The sequence below is a fragment of the Erpetoichthys calabaricus genome, chromosome 4 (assembly GCF_900747795.2).
Source record: "Erpetoichthys calabaricus chromosome 4, fErpCal1.3, whole genome shotgun sequence".
NCBI classification, from domain to species: domain Eukaryota; kingdom Metazoa; phylum Chordata; class Cladistia; order Polypteriformes; family Polypteridae; genus Erpetoichthys; species Erpetoichthys calabaricus.
This window is the reverse complement of record NC_041397.2, coordinates 656,275-678,099: the sequence shown is the minus strand read 5'-3', so window position 1 is coordinate 678,099 and position 21,825 is coordinate 656,275. Positions and strand designations below refer to the sequence as shown.

Here is a 21,825-nt window from a genome sequence, read left to right as displayed (position 1 = left end):
TGGTCGCAGAGGCCTACAGGGAGTTCCCTGGTCATCTTGGGTTAAGTCTTTGTCCTGACAAGAAGTGTGAATTGTAGGACCTTCTACACACCGGGACCACATGTGACTTTCCAGGTGACGTCCAGTCAATTCAGTTGGCCAGGTGGACTCCAGTCAAGTTCTGGACATATCTCAAGGAGGATTCAAGCAAACAGGATGGACTTGACACAGCAAAGGCTTGAAATACTTCTGGGATTTTTAATAAACATGCAAATCTTTGTGGCGACATCTTCTCACTCTCATGGTCACTCTGGGTTATCGAGTGTGGACTGGCCGATGTATCAGTTTTAAATGAAATCTACAACACAACAAAGTGTGCAGAAAGCGAAGGGGTCTCACAGCTTTCTCAGCCCACTGACATTAACTCAAATTATTAAAATGGACTCTGATGAGCCGCAGGCCGACACCAGCTTACCACAGAGGAGGTGAACCAGAACAAAGAGCGATGGGCCACCTTAAGACATCAAACACGTCAAACTCGTACCTCCAATTGTTGTTGTGGCACAAACATCTTGGCTGAACTGACTTTCCTTCTTGTAGAATTCCTCAAAGACTTTGGCCTTCATGCAATATCTTTTCCAAGGTGTAAGATCTTTAAGTGTCACCACGGAGATGCTGTTATCTGTGATGTTGAGCTGACAATAGACGGAGATAGAGAGAAACACATTCAGTCAGCGCCGATTTTCATAAAGCGTTATTCACAACACAAAGAAAATAAGATCACGTCAATTGTTGAGGATCAGCATACTTCATCACACACACACACACACACACCCCTAAAGAACGTGTACAGTTTAACCAAACATTAGGAGGTGACAGGATGGGACATCAGTGGATCGATCGCTGCTGCTGCTACTTTAAAATGAACTCTTCAGAAAGAACCTGAGGACACGGAGGGAAACTCGTCACACACCGAGCACCACAGACACGTGGAATCAGCAGGCTGGTGGACAGCAAGACTTGGTGTCATTTTGGAGAAATGAGAGGAACAGGATGGGCGACTTTGTTCTGGTCCCATAAAACCGTTCTGAAAGTTCCAATGATTAGTTGTATTTGGCACACTGCACTTACCCACATACATAGGTATAGAGTTATGAAGACATGCTTTCTGATTTAGCCCAAAGTAAAATATGAACACATGACTATCATCATCATCATCATCGCTGCAGTTGATTAAAATCCTTGGCAAATTGTGAAAGGTCAGGTCAGGTTGGGGAGCATGCACTGGCATATGGCGCATTGTGAAACCCACCACATCACGAAACAGCTTGGGATCCTGGTTGGCAACCCCCCAGGGCAGACACACGGTCCAGTCCCACCCTCTCTTTGCCACAGGCAGGTGTTACTTGGGCATCTCCTTGGCCCGGCCCAGCCACTGGGGTCCTCAACAATGAGCCAGATCACCCTCGAGTAATCATGCCACATGGCCATAGTGCCGTAACTGGTGCCCCCTCACAGTGCAGGTCATGTGCCTCATTTGGGACTCCATGAGCAACACAAAGTCAGACCAGCGGTTCCCAAGGATTCTCTGAAGAGACAAACATGAAGGAGTCCAGTCTTCATCTCAGGTCACTGGATAGCGGCCATGTCTAACAAACAGGGAGCACCAGGACTCTAAAGACTTGGACCTTCATCCTTTTGCAGAGATATCAAGAGAGGGCACCACACACCCCTTTAAAGTGACCTCATGACCCCCCCATGGTCTCCCAATCCGTCTACTGACCTCATAGGAAGAGTCACATGAATGTCACTGCCGAGGTCAGTAAACCTCTCGATGACGAGGTTGACACTCTCCGCAGACAGACACACCTCGAGGTGAGTCTTTATAAATGCACTGCCTTTACAGGTGACATCAGCCCGACATGTACAGTCACACGCCAACTAACGGCTCCATTTTAGTGTAAGTCAGTCACCAAGTGTACAAGTCACTGCAGTTGATGCTCTGTGGGTCTGGTGTGGACCACCGGTGGTACTGATCGTCGAGTCTTGGTGTCGGCCTGCTGGGCCTGTTTCAACACTGGTGGGTCTCACCGCTGGTGGGTCACAGGTTGCCATCATTGGTGAGTGGGTTGCAATCAGCAGCACTACATAATGTGTTTCCCCGTTTCTAAGTGAGTTTGTTTCACCGAGGGGGCGGTTGGGCATTGCTGCTAGAGGGGGGGTCAATGAATTTAAAAAAAAAGGCCAACCTGGGGTGCAGGACCATAAAGACTGAGAAGCACTGGTGTTTCTGGGCTGAATGTAGAAGAATTAGCCACGTGGAGCAGCGCTGATCAAAACAAACCATAAGGGGCCTTCCAACAGTCTGAAAATATACGCACGAGACCCTGTGAAATAATTTGGTTCATCACTGTGGCTGGGTTGGCAATTCCTAGAACTTTGTTAAGTCAATTGTTTTCTCGTGGCCCTCAGCTCCAAGAACGAATCGCCTCAAGTCACTCTGCTGTAAACTGGCACAACGACTGTGACAGCAGCTCACTATGCCAGGCGGATTTATTAATGACAGGCTTCCTCCTCTTCACAAGTATAATCCTCTCAGGACATGAACTCTCGTGACACACAAAGAATACTTTGACTCCAGAATTCCGTCTTTCCTAAAATAACAGCAAACACCATTAAAATGAACAAATTCACCTCCATAGTCAGAGGCAGTTCACAAAGAACAAACACTCTGAAGTGGCCTTTCAGCTCCATGATATGCAGTTGACCGGCACCCATCAAGTGGCAATGGCGGGTATCAACTTCATGGCGATTCCACTGATACAAACAATAATAATAATTATAATAATTCTTTCATTTGTATCGCACTTGTCTTACTACTCAAAGCACTTCAGTGAGTGGGGAGTCACTTCAAATACCACTAATGTGTAGCATCCACCTGGATGATGCAACAACAGCCAGTTTTGCACCAGTACACCAAACACACATTAACTGGTGAAGAGGTAATTAGCCAATCAGAGACAGGGGATGATTAGGGGGCCAGAATGACCAGGAGATGAAGGTAATTTAGTGTGGACATTGGACTCCACCCTGCTCTTCACAACGGATGCCCAGGGATCTTTTCATGTTCATAGCTCAGTGTCCCACCATCACTACACTGGGGTCCACACTTAGATCACAAGGTAATGTGGCCTCACCAGCACCTCATCCAGTAGCAACCCAAGTCTTTCCTAGATGGTCTCCCATCCAAGTACTGGCCGGGCCTGAACAGGCTGAGCTTCAGGTGGATGACACGTGTTGTGGCCGAGCACATAAAGGCCCAGGACATTTTCTTTTGAACTGAATTTCAATTCAGTTTTTCATTGGCAACATCTACTTTTCACTTACAGATGACAGCGCCACCATCATGAACGGTGAGGAATAGCACCGCACAGTGCGCCATTTTCAATAGCTTTGTGCCTTCATGTGCCCGTGTCGGCCGAATGCACATGCAGCTGCACAAAGAGCTTCGTCACAGGTAAGCAGCTCGACAGGCGCCTGTCCTTTTAAAGGGCTGGTAGAAGCCCCAGCTTGTAAATCCCAGCATCCTTAGTGCACCACCCAGCAGTGTCATCTCATTGGAGGTAAAAGCAAACACAGCATGTCCCTGCTGAGGGATCAATCATATGATGGTGGAGGGTTTGTGTGCCACCAACAAGCCTTTTCCTACTCTATGAAGTGCTTTGTCATGAACAGTGGGAGGTCAAAATGTTGTGTGTACCTGTGGTTTAAATAGTAACAATACTTAACTGCCATTTTATTAATATGTTTTGAACATTTTGTCTATAAAGTAAGTAAAAAAGCATTATGCATTTTTGACAGTTTTTCCAGCTAATCTACAAAAATCAGGTTACAAATATCAGCAGGAACAGAACTCGTTTATAACTGCGGCCCACCCGTACCCGTAGTGTATGTGCACAGTGGTTATCTTTTCATCTGTAAAAAAAATAAATAAAAATGAAGCAACACGTGTGATAAAGTCAAGGAAATAAAACGAGATCAATATCAGACGTGCTGAGCAAATCGAAAATGAGGAGATGAGGCTGTGGGCTGACTGGGTGATCGAGTCGAGATCCTTGAACGCCATTTCTAGATTATCTGTGGTCTTCTGCTTCTTTCTCTCCCACTTCAATGGGCAAATGAGAGATGCCAGAAGTTGGCACATGTCCCAAATGACAACGACTCTCTGTGCCATCCTGAGTCCAAGTATGACAGTATGCCACCCAGTATGAGAATGGCACAGTGATACTCACACCTGCTAAGATGTGCCTCATAACTAGAAGATAACATGAAACCTCAAACCTGCTCTTTTCATCGCCTACCAGTAGTACATTCAGTTCAATTCGCTTTGTTATGACCATTGAAGTCTTTCATAGCTGAGCTGGAGAATCAAACAGAAATTTCTCGTTCACTCTGCTTACCATACATCCAACCATCCATTGTCCATCCATCCATCCATCCATCCATTCATTTTCCAACCCGCTGAATCCGAACACAGTGTCATGAGCGTCTGTTGGAGCCAATCCCAGCCAACACAGGACACACACAAACACACCCACACACCAAACACACACTAGGGCCAATTTAGAATCGCCAATCCACCTAACCTGCATGTCTTTGGACTGTGGGAGGAAACCGGAGCGCCCGGAGGAAACCCACGCAGACACGGGGAGAACATGCAAACTCCACGCAGGGAGGACCCGGGAGGCGAACCTGGGTCTCCTAACTGCGAGGCAGCAGCGCTACCACTGCGCCACCATGCCGCCCACCATCCATTGTCCTATCTGCTATATCCTAACTACAGGGTCACGGGGGTCTGCTGGAGCCAATCCCAGCCAACACAGGGCACAAGGCAGGAAACAAACCCCAGGCAGGGCGGCAGCCCGCCGCAGGGCACACACACACACACCAGGGAAAATTTGGAATCGCCAATGCACCTAACCTGCATGTGTTTGGACTGTGGGAGGAAACCCACGCAGACACGGCGAGAACATGCAAACTCCATGCAGGGAGGACCCGGGAAGCGAACCCAGGTCTCCTTACTGCGGGGCAGCAGTGCTACCCACTGCGCCAGCACGACGCCCTCTACTTACCATTTCAATCATTTTTTCCTCCAGCTCTGCAAGTCTGACAGTTTAGTGTACTCTGTGAATGAATACATTTTTCACACAGATGTGAACACACACCTCTGTCTTTCTAAAACGGCTTTCAGAACTGCTGATCAAAATTCCGTGATGGTGCTTAGAGGTCCAACAGGGCAACGTTTGTGTGCTGACATGGTGGCTGGCAGCTTAACACTCTGCACATGTGCATAAAGCACAAGGACCCCAGACGTGTATTAAATTTCTTCAGTCCAAGTTCACGTTCATGTAACTCTGCGTCCATGTAAACAGAAGTGCAAATAAATACCGAAGCCAAGGTGAAGTAAAGCATATAGACGCAGATATGTGATGTGCGATGCTCTTATAATTAAAAGGCGTACAAGTGAGGGTGACCCTGAAGGAGTCACAAGCTACAGTGAAGCACACTGTAGAGACTGTGTAGACGACAGCTGTGCCTGGGTGCTTCACCAGTTCAATGGGAGAGTGGCCAAGAGAAAACAAAAAAGGTCAAATAAAAACACAACACACCGGGCATCTCTACAGGAAAATTCAGCTGGAAGATGGCTCTGTGGTCTGGTGAGAGCTAAACTGAGCTTTTCAGTAGATCCAGAGAGAGCAGACCCAGTATGCTTTGTCGGACACGATATCACCGGGGGCTTCATGTATAAACTGTGCGTACGAACAAAAACGTTGCGTATGCCTGTTTCCACACTCACATCGCGATGTATAAAAACTAAAATTGGCGTAAAGCCATGCACATTTTCACCCCAGCTCCAACCTGGAGTATGCATGTTCTCTGCTCGGTTTTGCAAACTGGTGGCACCCAGCATCAAAGCAGTGCTACTGTTCCTGGGTGGTTTCCCTTTATTTTTCAGATTCACATCCCTGACTCGGCTTTATCAAATACACTGAAATTAACCACATAATGTTTATTAGTTTAATTGTAATTAACCTGTAACAATATAATGGTCCACAGAATGGTCAAACTATTCTAAATACCATAACTGCTTTAGCTGCTCAGTGCACCACTCGGAGTATTTATATCACTGTATCGGAGTGTGGAATCACAACTGTACAGCAGCTGATCGGATTATCAGTATACAGCATCAAGCACACGCTGCCTCAGCCATGCTGTCTATTTGAACTGCTCTCATACGACAAACGCTTTAGAGTCTTTTCTGTACGGACCTCGCGGTTCACAAACAGTTTCATCCGAAGAACTCTAAACGCACTCAGTCAGTCCATCAAGTGCTCCTTGTAGAACTGTTTACTTATAAGTGTGATCACCTCACTGTAAACTTGCACTACAGTTATAATACTGCACAACCTGAGCCACTTTTTATAAAGCGCGTATTTACATATGATGACTGGCTTCTAAGACAATTTAGATTTCCAAGCCCTATCTTCTTGGAGCTCTTGATGTCATTTTTAAGATGAAATGCTGTATAGTATGTTTATTACATTGTACAGATAAGTTTTAAATTTCATTAAAATAATGTATATTGTTAATAATTAAACATGTAAGGACACAGTGGACAGTGATAGCGATGAGCTGGTGGCCCCCCGTTCAGGGATTGTTCGTGCATCGCGCTGTATGCTTGCTGGGACTGGCGTGACCCTGGATGGAATAATTAAACATGTACTACGAAGATATTTCAATGTTCCTTAAAAGTTTTGAAGAATCGGCGTTCTAAGCGTACAGATGGCTTGACATTTATTAAAGAGCTGATTGTGTGGCGATTGGTTACTTGGAGAAAGAAAAGGAAGGGCAGGAATTGGAGGTTAGTACATTTGAAAGAGACAGTACTGCTGTAATAAATTATTTCATTAAGGGTCGCGCATGGCGCAGCAAGCATCTTACAGGTGGCAGGAACAATCTTTCTCGTTGCTACCACTGCACCACCGTGTCCCCATGTTTAACACATGCTTTAACTCCTACCATTATGAAAATGATATCATTTATACATCTTTGCTCAGAGAGCTGTAATATCACAAATGTAATGGATTCTGTGTCCTGTCGGAGGAAGAGAAAACCCGTTTTAAGAAGCACGTAGTGATTCACACACAGAGTACAGAAGAACGCAGATAATACAAAGCATTTAATGTGCTACTTTAGTTACTATGGGATCTGAGAAACTAGTAAATTAAATGATTTTTAGATGAAGTTTATGATGTTCTACTATAATGACAAAATAAACTACATGATTAAAGTGGGCATTTCAAGATTAAAGTGGACAATTCGTGCTCTCTTTCCCCCACTGTATCCCTATTTTTTTTTCTCTGTACCCCAATAAGTTTCCATATGACACTCAGATGGTGGGCTATGACTCGCCTTTTAACGGCGACTTTAATATCCGACCGCTTCTTTTTTATTTCGGGAACTGTGCGACTTTGTGAACTTGAGCTTTTGAGTTTCTCGACACACTATGTCACACGATCAACTTCCTTTTGTTGTTTATTCCACTGTTTAAACCAACAAATAGTACGTTGTTCCTTTGCCTCCATTTGGTAGTCGCTGAAATTCTTCTTTCCCTTATCCCCCATACCCCCCCAAGGTGCTTTTGTCATTGTCTTTTCACAGAGCGCAAAACATAAGGGGCTATTTATATTGATTAGTATATTCAAAGAAGAGTAATTCTGGGAGGGGATGGGGTGGCAGGCGCGTGCGTTATATTTCATGCTGACTGGGATTTATGGAGCGGAACAACGTGGAAGTTGGCATACACACAGATTTATGCATCTGGATTTCTTTGTGCGTACTCACATTTCTGCTTTTGTCTGTACGTCATGTTTTAGTGTGAATTCTAAGCACGCCGTTATGCATGAGGCCCCAGGGCAGTACGTGCATTTATTTGGTTCTAATGAAATCAAAATTAGAAGCCACAAAACCAGGCTGAGCACCTGAAAAGACAATACGGGCCCTAAAACAATCAAGCAAAGGATTCATCTAACATTTACCATCTTCTCTGTTTGACAGTCGATCTGCTTCAATGGAATTAGCACTTCCAGTATCAGTCTTTTATACTTCCTACCACTTTTTGCCTAAAAAAATTCCTTTATTAGGTTGTGGTGTTGGACATGGTCCTCCCTGCGTGGAGTTTGCATGTTCTCCCCGTGTCTGCGTGGGTTTCCTCCGGGTGCTCTGGTTTCCTCCCACAGTCCAAAGACATGCAGGTTAAGTGGATTGGCGATTCTAAATTGGCCCTAGTGTGTGTGCTTGGTGTGTGGGTGTGTTTGTGTGTGTCCTGTGGTGGGTTGGCACCCTGCCCGAGATTGGTTCCTGCCTTGTGCCCTGTGTTGGCTGGGATTGGCTCCAGCAGACCCCTGTGACCCTGGGTTCAGATTCAGCAGGTTGGAAAATGGTTGGATGGATGTTGGATGTGTGCACCATCTTTTGGAAAGACACTTTAGTAGTATGCACAGCAAACACCTTGGGCGTGTCGATAATGAGGCCTGTGACAATGTACGTCACAAGTGATGACTTAGAGATTGTGGCCTGCAGATCCTGTCTGTTCAATTCATTCCAACAAGGTGACGCTTTTGCATTTAGAAGAGAGTGCTGGACCAGTAGGCCACAGGGCCTGCCAGTCTTATTAAAATTTGACTGTTTTAATGGGTGTTTTACACAGAAATTGCAGTATCCCACAACTTATTTTTTCCCCACCACTAATAACCATAAGCAATTCTGTGACATTACTAGTGTCATTAAGAGCTTTGGTTTTAAAATTAATTTTATAATTTGCTAAAAAGACATCACTTAGCTTGAAACAATTTGGGGTCCATCCTGGTCTTCCCAAGTTCATCTTGCTAAAGCCTCATAATCCGCATTCCTTCCTAACTTGGCAAAGGAGTCTGCCTCAGAGGTTGCTTTGGTGTACCTTATGTGCAACCTCTGGTGAACAAGATGGGATTTCTTAATCAATCCATCCATTTTCCAACCCGCTATATCCTAACTACAGGGTCACGGGGGTCTGCTGGAGCCAATCCCAGCCAACACAGGGTGCAAGGCAGGAAGCAACCCACAACAGGACACACACACACACACACACACACACCAGGGACTATTTAGGATCACCAATGTACCTAACCTGAATGTCTTTGGACTGAGGAAACCCACGCAGACACGGCGAGAACATGCAACCTCCGCGCAGGGAGGACCCGGGAAGCAAACCCGGGTCCCCTTACTGCAAGGTAGTAACGCTACCACTGCGCCACCGTGCTGCCCGATTTCATAATCATTTGGAATATTTTAAGCCTGAGGCCGACTTAAGGATGTCACTTTATAGTCTGCAATGGGGGTTCCGTCTTAGTACTTACCACTTTATTTGAAGCACTTTGCCAGTAGAGAATCAGAACCTTCATCTGCACTTTGTCTCGCATGGAGCGGTTCTTGTTGTCCTTTGGCTCCTCAAGGTGCACTTCCAGCATCCCTTCAGTGGACTTCACTTCAGTAATGGTGGGAGGGCTCAGTTCTCCTGAAACAAAGGTCAACTTCCCCATTACATGGACTTCAAGAAGGCAAAACATTGCAACTGAAATAAAATCAACATCACCGGCACTCACCACTCCATACACACACATTATGGAGATGCTGATTTCATTTTCCAGCAGGACGTGGCACCTGCCCACACTGCCAAAAGTACCAACACCTGGTTTAATGACCGTGGTATCACTGTGCTTGACTAGGCCAGTAAACTCGCCTGACCTAAACTCCATAGAGAATCTACGATGAGGGACACCAGAGCCAACACTGCGATCAAAGCTTCCTTAACACCTCAGCAATGCCACAGGCTGATCGCCTCCATGCCACACTGCATTAATGCAGTAATTCATGCAAAAGGAGCCCCGACCGAGTATTGAGTGCCTACATGGACGTACTTTTCAGTAGGCCAACATTTCTGTACTAACAATCTTTATTTTTATTGGTCTTATGTAATATTCTAATTTTCTGAGATACTGAATTTTGAGTTTTTATTACCAGTAAGCCATAATCAGCAAAATGAAAAGAAATAAATATTTGAAATACATCACTGTGTGTGTGTAATGAATCTATATAAATATAGGAGTTTCACTTTTTGAATTGAATTACTGAAATAAATTAACTTTTCGATGATATTCTAATTAATTGAGATGCACCTGTACTAACCATTTATGAAAGGCGCTATATCAGTGGTTTAACATTCTTGGTGTCCATTCATTCCTCACCTTCTTTCTCTGCACAAAACTCCCTCTCCACCCACGCCGATGCTGACCCGTTGTCCACAGCCTTCACTCGCAGATGGTAGATTCCAAAATAGTCAAAATACTTGGAAAAGTCACACTGGGTGTTTGTTGTGTTGGCGCACACCAGCTTCCACTCTCCTGGTCCATAGTCTTTATCAAAGCCCCTGTTTCAAAAAGAGAGAGAAAAAGATGAAGCTGCTCACATGCTACAGTTAAAAAAAACAAACAAAAAAACGCACAATCTTGGAAGGTCTACTGAGAAACTCGGGCCATCAGCCTTGGTACATATGACTGTGAGCAACCAAGACCACCGTGAAAATCCTGCAGCAACCTGATACTCAAACTTCCAAGGTCTTCATGTGACTGGCAGTGGTGTCCTGCTCTGCTCTTTCCTGGAATTCCATCTTTGGCTGTGGATGGGTGGGCTGTTCGGTTTGCGGCTTTCCAGCTGGTTTGTGAAATGCATGGAGAGTCCCGACGATGATTAGAATGAGGATGCAGAGGTGCGTCACTTTAGTGCGGGCACATACAGGTGACAGGCCCACGGGACGTCAGTCTAGGTTCATCTTAAAAAGTGGACATGTGCCAATGGGGGTAATGCAGTAGGTGAAATGTGCGGTCGGGAGCACACGAGGGTCAGCAGAGTGACCACACGGGCTACGGTGCTGTGGTGGAAGCAGACAAGGCCATTCTGCATTCTCTGAATGCTTAGGAGCCGCCGAGCTGAGGTGTTTTGGGGCCGACTGGTCTGCCAGACCCAGTTAGCAGACTGACTGGGGTTGGTTTTGGATGATTATTATTGTGGGTGTGTGAAATGCTGCACTGAATTATTTTTATTGAGCACATAGTCCTGCTTTGAATTATTTATTGCATATTAAATTTGTAAGAGCAGCTACTCAAGGCAGAGACTGCAGCTGTGGAGGATGTGCCCGGCTCAACAGTCTATAAGGTAGCATGGCATTATGGGTACAGCGGCAAGGAAGAAGCTCTGAATGAACAAATAAAAAGCACATCCTCGCCTGTAAATGATTTGGAAAACATCACTTGGAAGATCCTGCAAAGATAATAACAATAATAATTCTTTACATTTATATAGCGCCTTTCTCACTACTCAATTCGCTTTACTTCAGTCACCACTAATGAGTAGCATCCACCTGGATGATGTGACGGCAGCCATTTTGGTGCCAGTACGCTCACCACACATTAGCTGTTAGGTGGTGAAGGGGTGACAGAGACAGCCAATTAGGGGCCAGAATGACCAGGCCATGGTGTGCTACTTACCCAGGACATCGAGATACAACCTACCCTTTATGAAGGATGCCCAGGGATCGTTTATGACCACAGAAAGTCAGGATCTCAGTTTTATGTCTCATCTGAGGGATGGCACCATGTTTACAGCACAGTGTCCCCGTCACTGCACTGGGATCCACATTTAGACCAAAGGGTAAGCGTCCCCTGCTGGCCTAACCAACACCTTCTTCAGCAGCAACACAACCGTTTTTATAGATGGTCCCCCATCCAAGTACTGGCCAGGCCTGGACAGACTTAGCTGCAGTTGGGTGACCTCCTCTGAAGTGCATGTGGTGTGGCTGCTGATGTGGCAGAAAGTCTGATGAGACTCAAGTGGAACGCTTTGTCTTGCATAAGAAGTAGGATGTATGGGACACCACCAGACTAGTGGAAGCATCCCGTTGTGGGACAGGCCGGACTGATGGGAAGATGAATGCAGCATCACACAGTCAGGCAGAAAGTGCAAACTGAGGAGGACATCAACATAACAAGAAGCCAAAGGTGACCATGGATGAGAGGCCCAGTCAGAGTCTCAACTGTGGGGAGACGTCACCACCACTCTGCACCTAACCTGGCGCAGCTTGAGCAGTTCTGCAAAGATAAAGGGGCAAATCTTGCATTCAGTGCCTTTGGCCACGTCTGTATGGATTCTACCAGGGTGGACCGACTGGATGTCTTGTCCTTTGTAACTTTTTAGAGCTCTATGGACATTTTGAGTTTTCTTTTTTTCCATGGTTAGGATGAAGTCCACAGTCAACGTAAAAGCTGTAAATATCTTCTTGCATAACCCAAATGTGTGCTGACTTTACTAAACCGATTCCCCTGACCTGTGTTATGGAGGTGCACCTGAGCACGTTGTGAAGGCCCTGTGAAGCTAACGGCTGGCCAAATGCTCCAAACGCATCCATGGATGACCCAACTGCTGCAGGGTCATCTCTGACAAGTTCCTGTGAAGAAGGTCAAGACCCAAACTCATCAGCCCCCCCGCCTCCCCCACACACACAAGCTTACTGTTTCTGGTCAGAATGAACTCACGGGATGTACTCGGCAGTGAAGAAGACAGTAGGCTTCCACAGGTCCGGCGCCCAGTCCCACTTCAGAGTATACTGGGTGTTCAGCGCCTCCACCCTCACGTTCTCGGGCTGAGGTACAATTCTAGCAGCTGGAAAAGAAACGGGAAACAAAAATGTTAAGGTCACGTGTGCTGCTAAACGTCAGTGGTAGAGCAACCGCAATTTGATAAGCTGTGTCTTCAATGCTCATGAAGTTCATCACGTTCAGTCGAGACCCTGCATGGGAGCTTCGGACCAACCTCAGGCCCATGGCCATTTCAAAATAATTAAGGATGGGTAAAGGGACCAGGGAAATAACCAAAAAAAAAGGGCAGAGCTGGGGCCGAGGGTCCAACGAAAGCGTGACAGTGACAAGAAAACCTGAAAGGAAAACCAACAGCGGCCAATGCTACCAGGACCTCCACAGGACACCAGACCAGGGAATCTCCACTGGCTGCAGGTTTTTACCCTCCGTTTTTTTTTTTTTTCATTCCGTGCCCCATTAGCGCCCTCCTCCTGCCCTGTCAGGCACTTCTGATCTTTCCTAAGGTGGTCTTCTTCCTGCAGTGCCTGCCTGTTTCTCGACTGGAAGTCAATTCGAATCGCGCTGGGCTTCATTTTCATTCCCTAATCAAGGCTCACGTCTCTTCATTACTTCTTCAACTCTTTTGCACTTTTTACTGCTTCCCCTTAACCCAATGCCAACGACAATCTGGCAAGTGGCCAGCTAAGTGGGTGCCATTTGCCCCTCCTGTGTGTTTACCATAAAATGATCTTTTCAGTGAAGCTCGCTCACCTGCTTTGGTTCACATAACACTGTAATGGCATCCCCTGAAAAAACAAAACCTAAACCATGAGAAATGGTGGACACGGGCACCAACGTGGCATAGAACAAAACAACTTGCCTTGTACATGGAGGCTGGGATGGCACAAACCCACCGTGGCCCACCAGGCCCCTGGAATTTAGATGACGAGGCTGTGCACCATGGCACCCCTCATCATCAAGTGATTTAAGCAAGAAGTGGAGGTGGGCTGCCAGCACAAAACCACAAACTCCATTTTGCTTCATTTTTAGAAGACTACCGGGGTGTTGTGGTTAAGGCTGCAAGTTGTGTGGCACACGCATCCTGGCAGGCTGTAAATTTACAGTTGAGCGGATATCTGCTCTGAATAGGAGAACGGCAAGAACAAAATGAGAGGGGGACTAGGAAATGAAATGTGACCCCAAAAAAAAAAGTAGAATATGCGACCCACCTGTCGTCGGTGCCAACGTGTTAAACCAAGACTTAAAAGTCAAAAAGTAAAGGCAGAAAATGCTCACCCTGGCATTTCAGACATTTCATGTACAGAATTATCTGAAATAACTGGAAATGTCGCAGCTTTTGGTCCTCAGGATGTTCTAATAAGACGTCCAAAGCTGAACAACAATTTCTGTGAGACTTTTTTCAAAACATGACCCTGACGTCATTAACGGCCCCCTTCCCTAATTTATGGCTCCATTTGGGACCGGCCATTAGGCCGTATGTTGGTCACCAACTGCACCACTCTATGGGTCTGGTGAGGGTCACTGGTGCATCTTCACGTCTTAGTGTGTGCGAGGCAGTGGGGACCACGACTCCGGTGGGATGCCATCATTGGTTCAAGAGTGAGAGGTGGTTGGTTGGCTAAGCAATCAGCAGTGTGGCATAACTGTGCTAAATCGTAGAAAAAGTGCGGCCATCTCTACGTGGTGTGACCAAAAGCCTGCAAATCCCCTTCAATGAAAGTCGTCAACGTGCACTTAAATCTCAATGACTGAATCGGTTCATTTGTCAATTGAAACTGTGGAACAGGGGAGGAAATCAAAGCAAAAAAAGTGTCTTTGTGCCAAGCGTTGTGGAGGGCACTGGAAGTGAATGTGGTTTGGTAATTCCAGTATCTTCTAACAGGCTTTGTCTTGATGAAATGTAACGCCGACACTCATTGGTTATTCACTGCTTAATTGGGGTCACGAGGAGTCAACTTTCACTGCTAGGAGGGTCAAGGGTCAAGTTCAGTTAAACCCACTTATTTCGAGCCAAGTTCAAAAGGGCCGCTGCAGAACGCCAGCTTTTCAGCGTTTACGCCGTTTCCACGCATTTCCTTTATTTGTCGTTGCTGTCTGATCCTGTGCTGCACTCAAACAAATCGAAGGCGTTTCACAGCTCACCCTTTTGCGATGTTCCTAAAACACAAGGGTGCCAATTAGTGTTGGATCGACGCTAAGATTTTGACTTTAATAATAATAGTTCTTTCCATTTATTTAGCACTTTCCTCACTACTCAAAGTGAGCGAGGAGCCACTTCAACCACCGCTCATGTGTAGCATCCACCTGGATGATGCAATGGAGCCATTTTTGCACCGGTATGCTGACCACACATGAGCTGTTAGGTGGTGAAGGGGTGAGAGAGAGAGAGAGAGAGCCAATCAGAGACAGGAGATGATTAGGGGTCCAGAATGACCAGGCTGAGGACATCATAATACACACTTCTCTTTACGAAGGAAACCCAAGGATCTTCTGCGACTACAGACAGTCAGGACCTCAGTTTTACATTGCAGCCAAAATGACGGCGCCATTTTTGCAGCACAATGTCCCCTGTCACTATACTGGGGCATTGGGATCCGCACACAGACCACAGGGTAAGCACCTCTTAAGTTTCTCCTAGATGGTCTCCCATCCAAGTGCTGCCTGGGCCTGAACCCACTTAGCTTCAGGTGGGTGACCTGATCTGAACTGCATGTGGAGTGGTATCAATACCAGCTTTCAGACCACAGTACTGGCACCACAATGATTCCAAAGCAAGTAACAGATAACTCCAAAACCTTACTCCCGCTTCCCTGGTGCCACACTATGCACTGCTAAATTCCTGATAGCACATAAAGTCCTGGTCGCTTTGAAGAAATGGAGGGGGGGCCCCTAGTGAATTCTAGATTGCATCAAAGCAATAAGGTGGTGCTGGGGTCCTGGCTGCACCAAAGAATAAATTCCAGATGATACCGAAGCTTCTGGTTTCATTTCGTGAAGTCTATGACAGGACGTTTTTCCACATCTACATTGTTGAAGGAAGGAGATGGGGGTACCGAAAATCCCATAACTCTGGCACCGTACCATTTTAAAATGTGTGTTTTTCGGTACTTTTCCAGTATAGGTAAGAACATAAGAAATTTGACAGGCAAGAGGAGACCCTTCAGTCTATCAAGCTCATTTGTTTAGCTAATAGCTCTGCTGTCCCGGTATCTCATCCAGATTCTCCAGGTTTCTTCTTCCACTCCATGTCTCGGTAGTTTATTCCAGAGTCTCACAACTCTGTGTGTAAAGAAGAGCTTCCTGTCCTCAGATTTCAATGCGCTTCCCCTTGTTGCTGGTTGCATCTTGGGCATTGTATCATAGCAACAGTACACCATAATGGCGGCACCCATAGAAAAGCCACACGGTGTCACAATATAGATCAAAACATGTATGTCTGTCCGCTTTTCACGAGAGAACAACTTCACGGATTTAGATCGTATTTTTTTCTAGAATTTGCTTGAACATTCCAGTTGATTTTGCGACTTCTCCCTTCACGGAAAGAATCAGAGTTTGCTTGCAGCAGCAATTTATTTATTTATTTATTTATTTAGATAGATAGATAGATAGATAGATAGATAGATAGATAGATAGATAGATAGATACTTTATTAATCCCAATTCCCATACTCCAGCAGCAGCATACTGATAATAACAATAATAAATTAAAGAGTGATAACAATGCAGGTATAACAGCCAATAACTTTGTATAATGTTAACGTTTACCCCCCCCCGGTGGAATTGAAGAGTCACATAGTTTGGGTGAGGAACGATCTCCTCAGTCTGTCAGTGGAGCAGGACGGTGACAGCAGTCTGTCACTGAAGCTGCTCCTCTGTCTGGAGATGATCCTGTTCAGTGGATGCAGTGGATTCTCCATGATTGACAGGAGTCTGCTCAGCGCCTGTTGCTCTGCCACGGATGTCAAGCTGTCCAGCTCTGTGCCTATAATAGACACCTGCCTTCCTCACCAGTTTGTCCAGGCGTGAGGCGTCTTTCTCCTTAATGCTGCCTCCCCAGCACACCACCATGTAGAAGAGGGCACTCGCCACAACCGTCTGATTGAACATCTGCAGCATCTTATTGCAGATGTTGAAGGACGCCAGCCTTCTAAGGAGGTATAGCCGGCTCTGTCCTCTCTTACACAGAGCATCAGTATTGGCAGTCCAGTCTAATTTATCATCCAGCTGCACTCCCAGGTATTTATAGGTCTGCACCCTCTGCATACAGTCACCTCTGATGATCACGGGGTCCATGAGGGGTCTGGGCCTCCTAAAATCCACCACCAGCTCCTTGGTTTTGCTGGTGTTCAGGTGTAGGTGGTTTGAGTCGCACCATTTAAGTCCTTGATGAGGTTCATATACTCCTCCTTTTTTTGATTTGTGCGAATCAGAGAGAGAGGCCACAGGTCGAGGGGAGGCGTGGCCTCAAGAGTGGGGTGCTGGGTAGGACCCTCCTCACTGACGCGCCAGCCTCTGTTCGAGTTGGTCTATGTCTTGCCACGTGTTGGAGTACACCTCGCCACCACTTAGCTAGCGATGCCCGTTTGTTCAGTATACGTTGTCATCTAGAGATAGTTAAGGAGTAACGTTTGACATTTTTGAGAGAGAGATCAGAGCTCCGTGTGTTTTAGAGGGTAGCTGCTGATTGGCAGAGATATCACGGCCATGCGGGGGACACTCGCCCATCATAGCTGAACACGATCAGATACACTGCCAACGTTTGACGATGGAGTGTACCTACCTTCCGCTTGGCCAGAATTACATTTTTCGAATGATTTTTAAAGTCTGTCCTGTTTCACTACTACAGGGGACAGCTAGTGAGTAATAAAATGAACAACAGCCAACAAATATTCAGAAGGATTCTCTGCAATTCAAAACTGTCCACTCCGTTAGGCCCTTGAGAAAGACCCCCAACCTGAAAATTGTTGTGTGGCTGACCCTGCACTCCAACCCCCCAAAGGTCATGTAAAAAGCCAATTTCCCTGCAGGGATTACTAAAGAATATCAAATCAAACACAGAGAAAAAATACGCAAGAATCACAACAGAGGGGGGCCATGGTTTCCAGGCAGACCCACCAGATGCACGTTAATAGCGGCTCAAAGTGTGTCTACAGCCTTCATCTTCAGCTCTTATTTTGAACTTGTGGTATTACTTCATCTGTGAAATGGGGAAATGTTCAAAGAATAGCGGCCCACCGACACTGATGGACTTCTTTGGAACTTCTCAATGCTTTGAAACAAAGATGGTGCTTCTGGCAGTGCAACACCGAAGCCTACACACCATTCTGGATCTGATAGCTTGTCTCCTACGCCTTCAATGGCATCCTCTGCTTCAACCGAGGTTTGGACAAGAGATCACAGGGACAAAAGTGATTTTTACCAGGTGGTGAGCTCCCCAAATCTCTCTGTGCTGATGTTAAGAAGTCGATTATGGTGCTTAAACGAGGCAGAGCAGACACTGCAGAACGCACGGTGTACATGGAAACAAGAAATGTTGAACTTTGTGTAATTGTATTGGTTTCTAACGAAATGGAGGATACAGTAAGCAGGCTGTCTGGTGTCACGCATGTGCGCATAGGGAGCTGCAGAACGACCCAGGAAGTAGTGCAAAGTCTACAGCCAAAAGGGAATGGCGGACAACTAACCTCCCTCTCTCTCTCTCTTTTCCCAGAAAGAAGGAAACGACGACACCATGAGTCTTCTAACGTCTTGCCACTTCCATATTCTCCTTTCCCCCGATGACGTCAGGACTCCCAGCGTCCATTGCGACTCCCTACCCAGCATTCCTCTGATTAATTCCGGTCCCCACTAGAAATCTTCCCCATCCCGCCATACTGTCGTTCGGTTGTTAATCTGTGAATGATTCTCTGGACTGTAATTGAATATTGTGCAAACTGTACGGTATACAGGGCCGGAAACCCCAAACCTTTATGCGGATTTTTGTCTTTATTTTACACTGGTAAGACTGTCGATTTGGCATAAGAGGGACCCCAGAGCTCAGACATCACACGCAGCTGCCGCAGTCCCAGCACTTGCACTTTTTTCAGACCTCGAATCGCTGGACTCGACGACTCAGTGACGCCATGGACGGCCTAACCCTAAACACGTTCCTGTGGATTCACCCAGGGATGTTATATTTCGGCTGCATTTCTACCACATTAAGGAAACGGCATGAAGCAGTGAAACACTTTCAGACCCTTATAGTGACTTTCTGATTTTCACGGATCTTTCACCAGCGACTTCGGCAAGACGAACAGAATTTGCTCCCTAAACGGCGCTACTTTGCAAGCATGGCATATTTTATAAAATGGGGCTTTCCTGTGAAAGAAGGGTGTCCCAGCAGAAGCCATTACTGTAACCCACAAGGCCAGCGGCTCAGGCACAGAGGCAAAAAAAAAAAAAAACACAAGTAAACAAGTCCGGGGTGGAGACGTGCCTCGGGATGGCGCCTGCAGTCAATCATAAACCACGGGCACACAGCCTTTAAATATTTGGAGAAATGAGCTGAACTGGACTGGCAAAGCTTGTTGGCCTGCCCTAACGTGCCCTGGCAAGTGACAAGGGAGATAAGCAGAGGCAGAGTTTGGGCTCAAGCACACGGCCTCCCTCGGGCGGGCACGTCTGGGACAAGCGAGCCCACTAAATAAACAGAAATAGAAAGTCAAACACAGACAGAGCAGTTCATGAAGTGCACAGAGTCAACATGGCTGCAGGCCTCAGGTTAAGCGCTGGACTCGACCCAAAGCCCATGCTGTGCTTTGGGATTTTTAGGGATTTTTGTCCCCAATCCTGCTGCAGTATCCGGCTGGGCTGCCGTTCTTAGTTAAATGTGACAAACGTGTGGCTTGTAGGTCTGACATGACTAAGAAAATCTTGATGTGGCGTGACGTCCAGGGCTGTTTGGAGGCTTCATAAATTGTGTTAAAAGTTCTAAATCTCGTGCTGACTTAACTCTTTTAAGGCTGATTATTTTTTTCCCCTTTTCTCCCAGTGCTGAATATTTTTCCAAGAAACTCAGTTTTCTGAAAAGCACACAAAGAAATCGTTTCTCACATAAACCAACATAAAATGTCTGCTGCTGTGTGCAGTACCGTGTCGCGGCGTGTTAGCATTAACGGCCGTGTCGGTGGCAGCAGCAGCGGATCAGCTGGGGACTGACTGATCACTCCAGTGATGCTGGCCGGTACCTCACTTTCATTTTTAGATCTCGATCTCCAGATCACCTGCACCAAACTCGCAGTCTGACAAGTCAGAGTTAAAATCAAAATAATGAAATACACAAAACATGGCGTCCACCGAGTGTTTCGCTGCGCTCTCTCGCCAGATGTCGATGCCGTTCTAGATGTTGGTTACTCTATGGTACTCACACACACACACACACACACGTGGAGATTCAATGTCAAGTCAATGAGTCGAACAAACAAACCTCCTAGCAAAGAGGACTCGCCTATAAAGTAACAATTGTGTTTTCTCGATGTTTACAGCCCATTACCACACTCAACATCCGCCCTCAAAGGGTACCTTGTCTCCTTTTGTTCATGTCACACCGAGTCACATTGTGACTTCAGACCTGTGGAAGAGGGAGGAACAGTACAGAGCTCCGCACACAGAGAGAGTTGGCATTCCCCTTGGCGAGGACCCTCCGTGGTCCCTCAACACCCCCAAGCTGGGCAAAAAATCCCAACAGCGCCTCCCCCTTCCTGAGCAGGTGAAGGAAATCAGGAATGTCAGCCGGGATCCTTCATCATTCTTACAGGCGAGGTGTCAGGGCAGCAACCTGTCCCAGTTACACCAGTGTTCTGTGTGGAGGAATGGGCCAGAATTCCAGTCGCTTACTGTGGAAGGCAACCCAAAATGTATGGTTCAAGTTTAACAATTTAAAGGAAATGCAACCAAATATCAACAAAGTGTAGAGAAACTTGTGATCCACTGGGATTGTGATATCTACATACAGTCATATGAAAAAGTTTGTGACCCCCCTCAGCCTGCGTAATAATTGACTCTCCTTTCAACAATAAAGATAACTGTGGTCTGTCTTTCATTTCCTAGGAACATCTGCGGTGTTTTCTGCACAAAGATTTTTAGTGACGCAGTATTTAGTTGTTTGAAATTAAATCAAATGTGAAACACTGGCTGTGCACAAATGTGGGTCCCCTTGTCATTGTGCTGATTTGAATGCCTGTCACTGCTCAATGCTGATTGGTTGATGAGCTCATTAAGCCTTGAACTTCATAGACAGGTGTGTCCATCATGAGATATAAAGGTATTTAAGGTGGTCAATTACAAGTTGGGCTTCCTTCCCTTTGACTCTCCTCTGAAGAGTGACAGCATGGGATCATCAGAGCAACTCTCCAAAGATCTGAAAACAAAGATTGTTGAGTTTCCTGGTTTAGGGAAAGGCTACAAAAAGCCATCTCAGAGGTTTAAACGGTCAGTTTCTGTAACTGTAAGGAATTGAATCACGAAATGGAAGGCCACAGGCACAGTTACGGCTAAACCAGCAGGTCTGGCAGGCCAAGAAAAATACAGGAGTGGCATATGAGCAGGATTGTGAGAATGGTGACAGACAACCCACAGATCACCTCCAAAGACCTGCAAGAACATCTGGCTGCAGATGGTGTATCTGGACATCGTCCTACAATTCAGGGCAATGAGAAAGAAGCCCTTTCTGCACTCACACCACAAACAGAGTCGCTTGTTGTATGCCAATGCTCATTTAGACAAGTCAGATTCATTTTGGAACAAAGTGCTTTGGACTGATGAGACACAAATGGAGTTATTTGGTCAGAACAAAAAGCACTTTGTCTTGGAATGCGGTGTTCTTCTTCTGCCATGCAAACACCTGCTACCTACGGTCACATTTGGTGGAGGTTCCATCATGCTGTGGGGTGGGCTGTGTGGCCAGTTCAGGGACTGGGGGGCCCTTGTTAAAGTCGAGGGTCGGATGAATTCAACCCAATATCAACATATTCTTCAGGATAATGTTCAAGCATCAGTCACAAAGTTGAAGTTACTTACGCAGGGGTTGGATATTCCAACAAGACAATGACCCAAAA

The 21,825-nt window shown here is 46.2% G+C and overlaps 1 protein-coding gene across 1 annotated transcript in view; it reads right to left on the bottom strand.

Annotated features, from left to right (window-relative positions):
- LOC114641458 (interferon alpha/beta receptor 1a-like) overlaps positions 1-21,825 on the bottom strand; it is a 72,596-nt gene that overhangs the window by 5,004 nt on the left and 45,767 nt on the right. Inside the window, exons 2-5 of the mRNA XM_028790489.2 lie at positions 12,669-12,795; positions 10,326-10,507; positions 9,438-9,595; positions 524-674 (exon numbers count right to left, since the gene is read on the bottom strand). Coding sequence (XP_028646322.1) covers positions 524-674; positions 9,438-9,595; positions 10,326-10,507; positions 12,669-12,795 — 618 coding nt within the window. The remainder of the gene's footprint in view (positions 1-523; positions 675-9,437; positions 9,596-10,325; positions 10,508-12,668; positions 12,796-21,825) is intronic.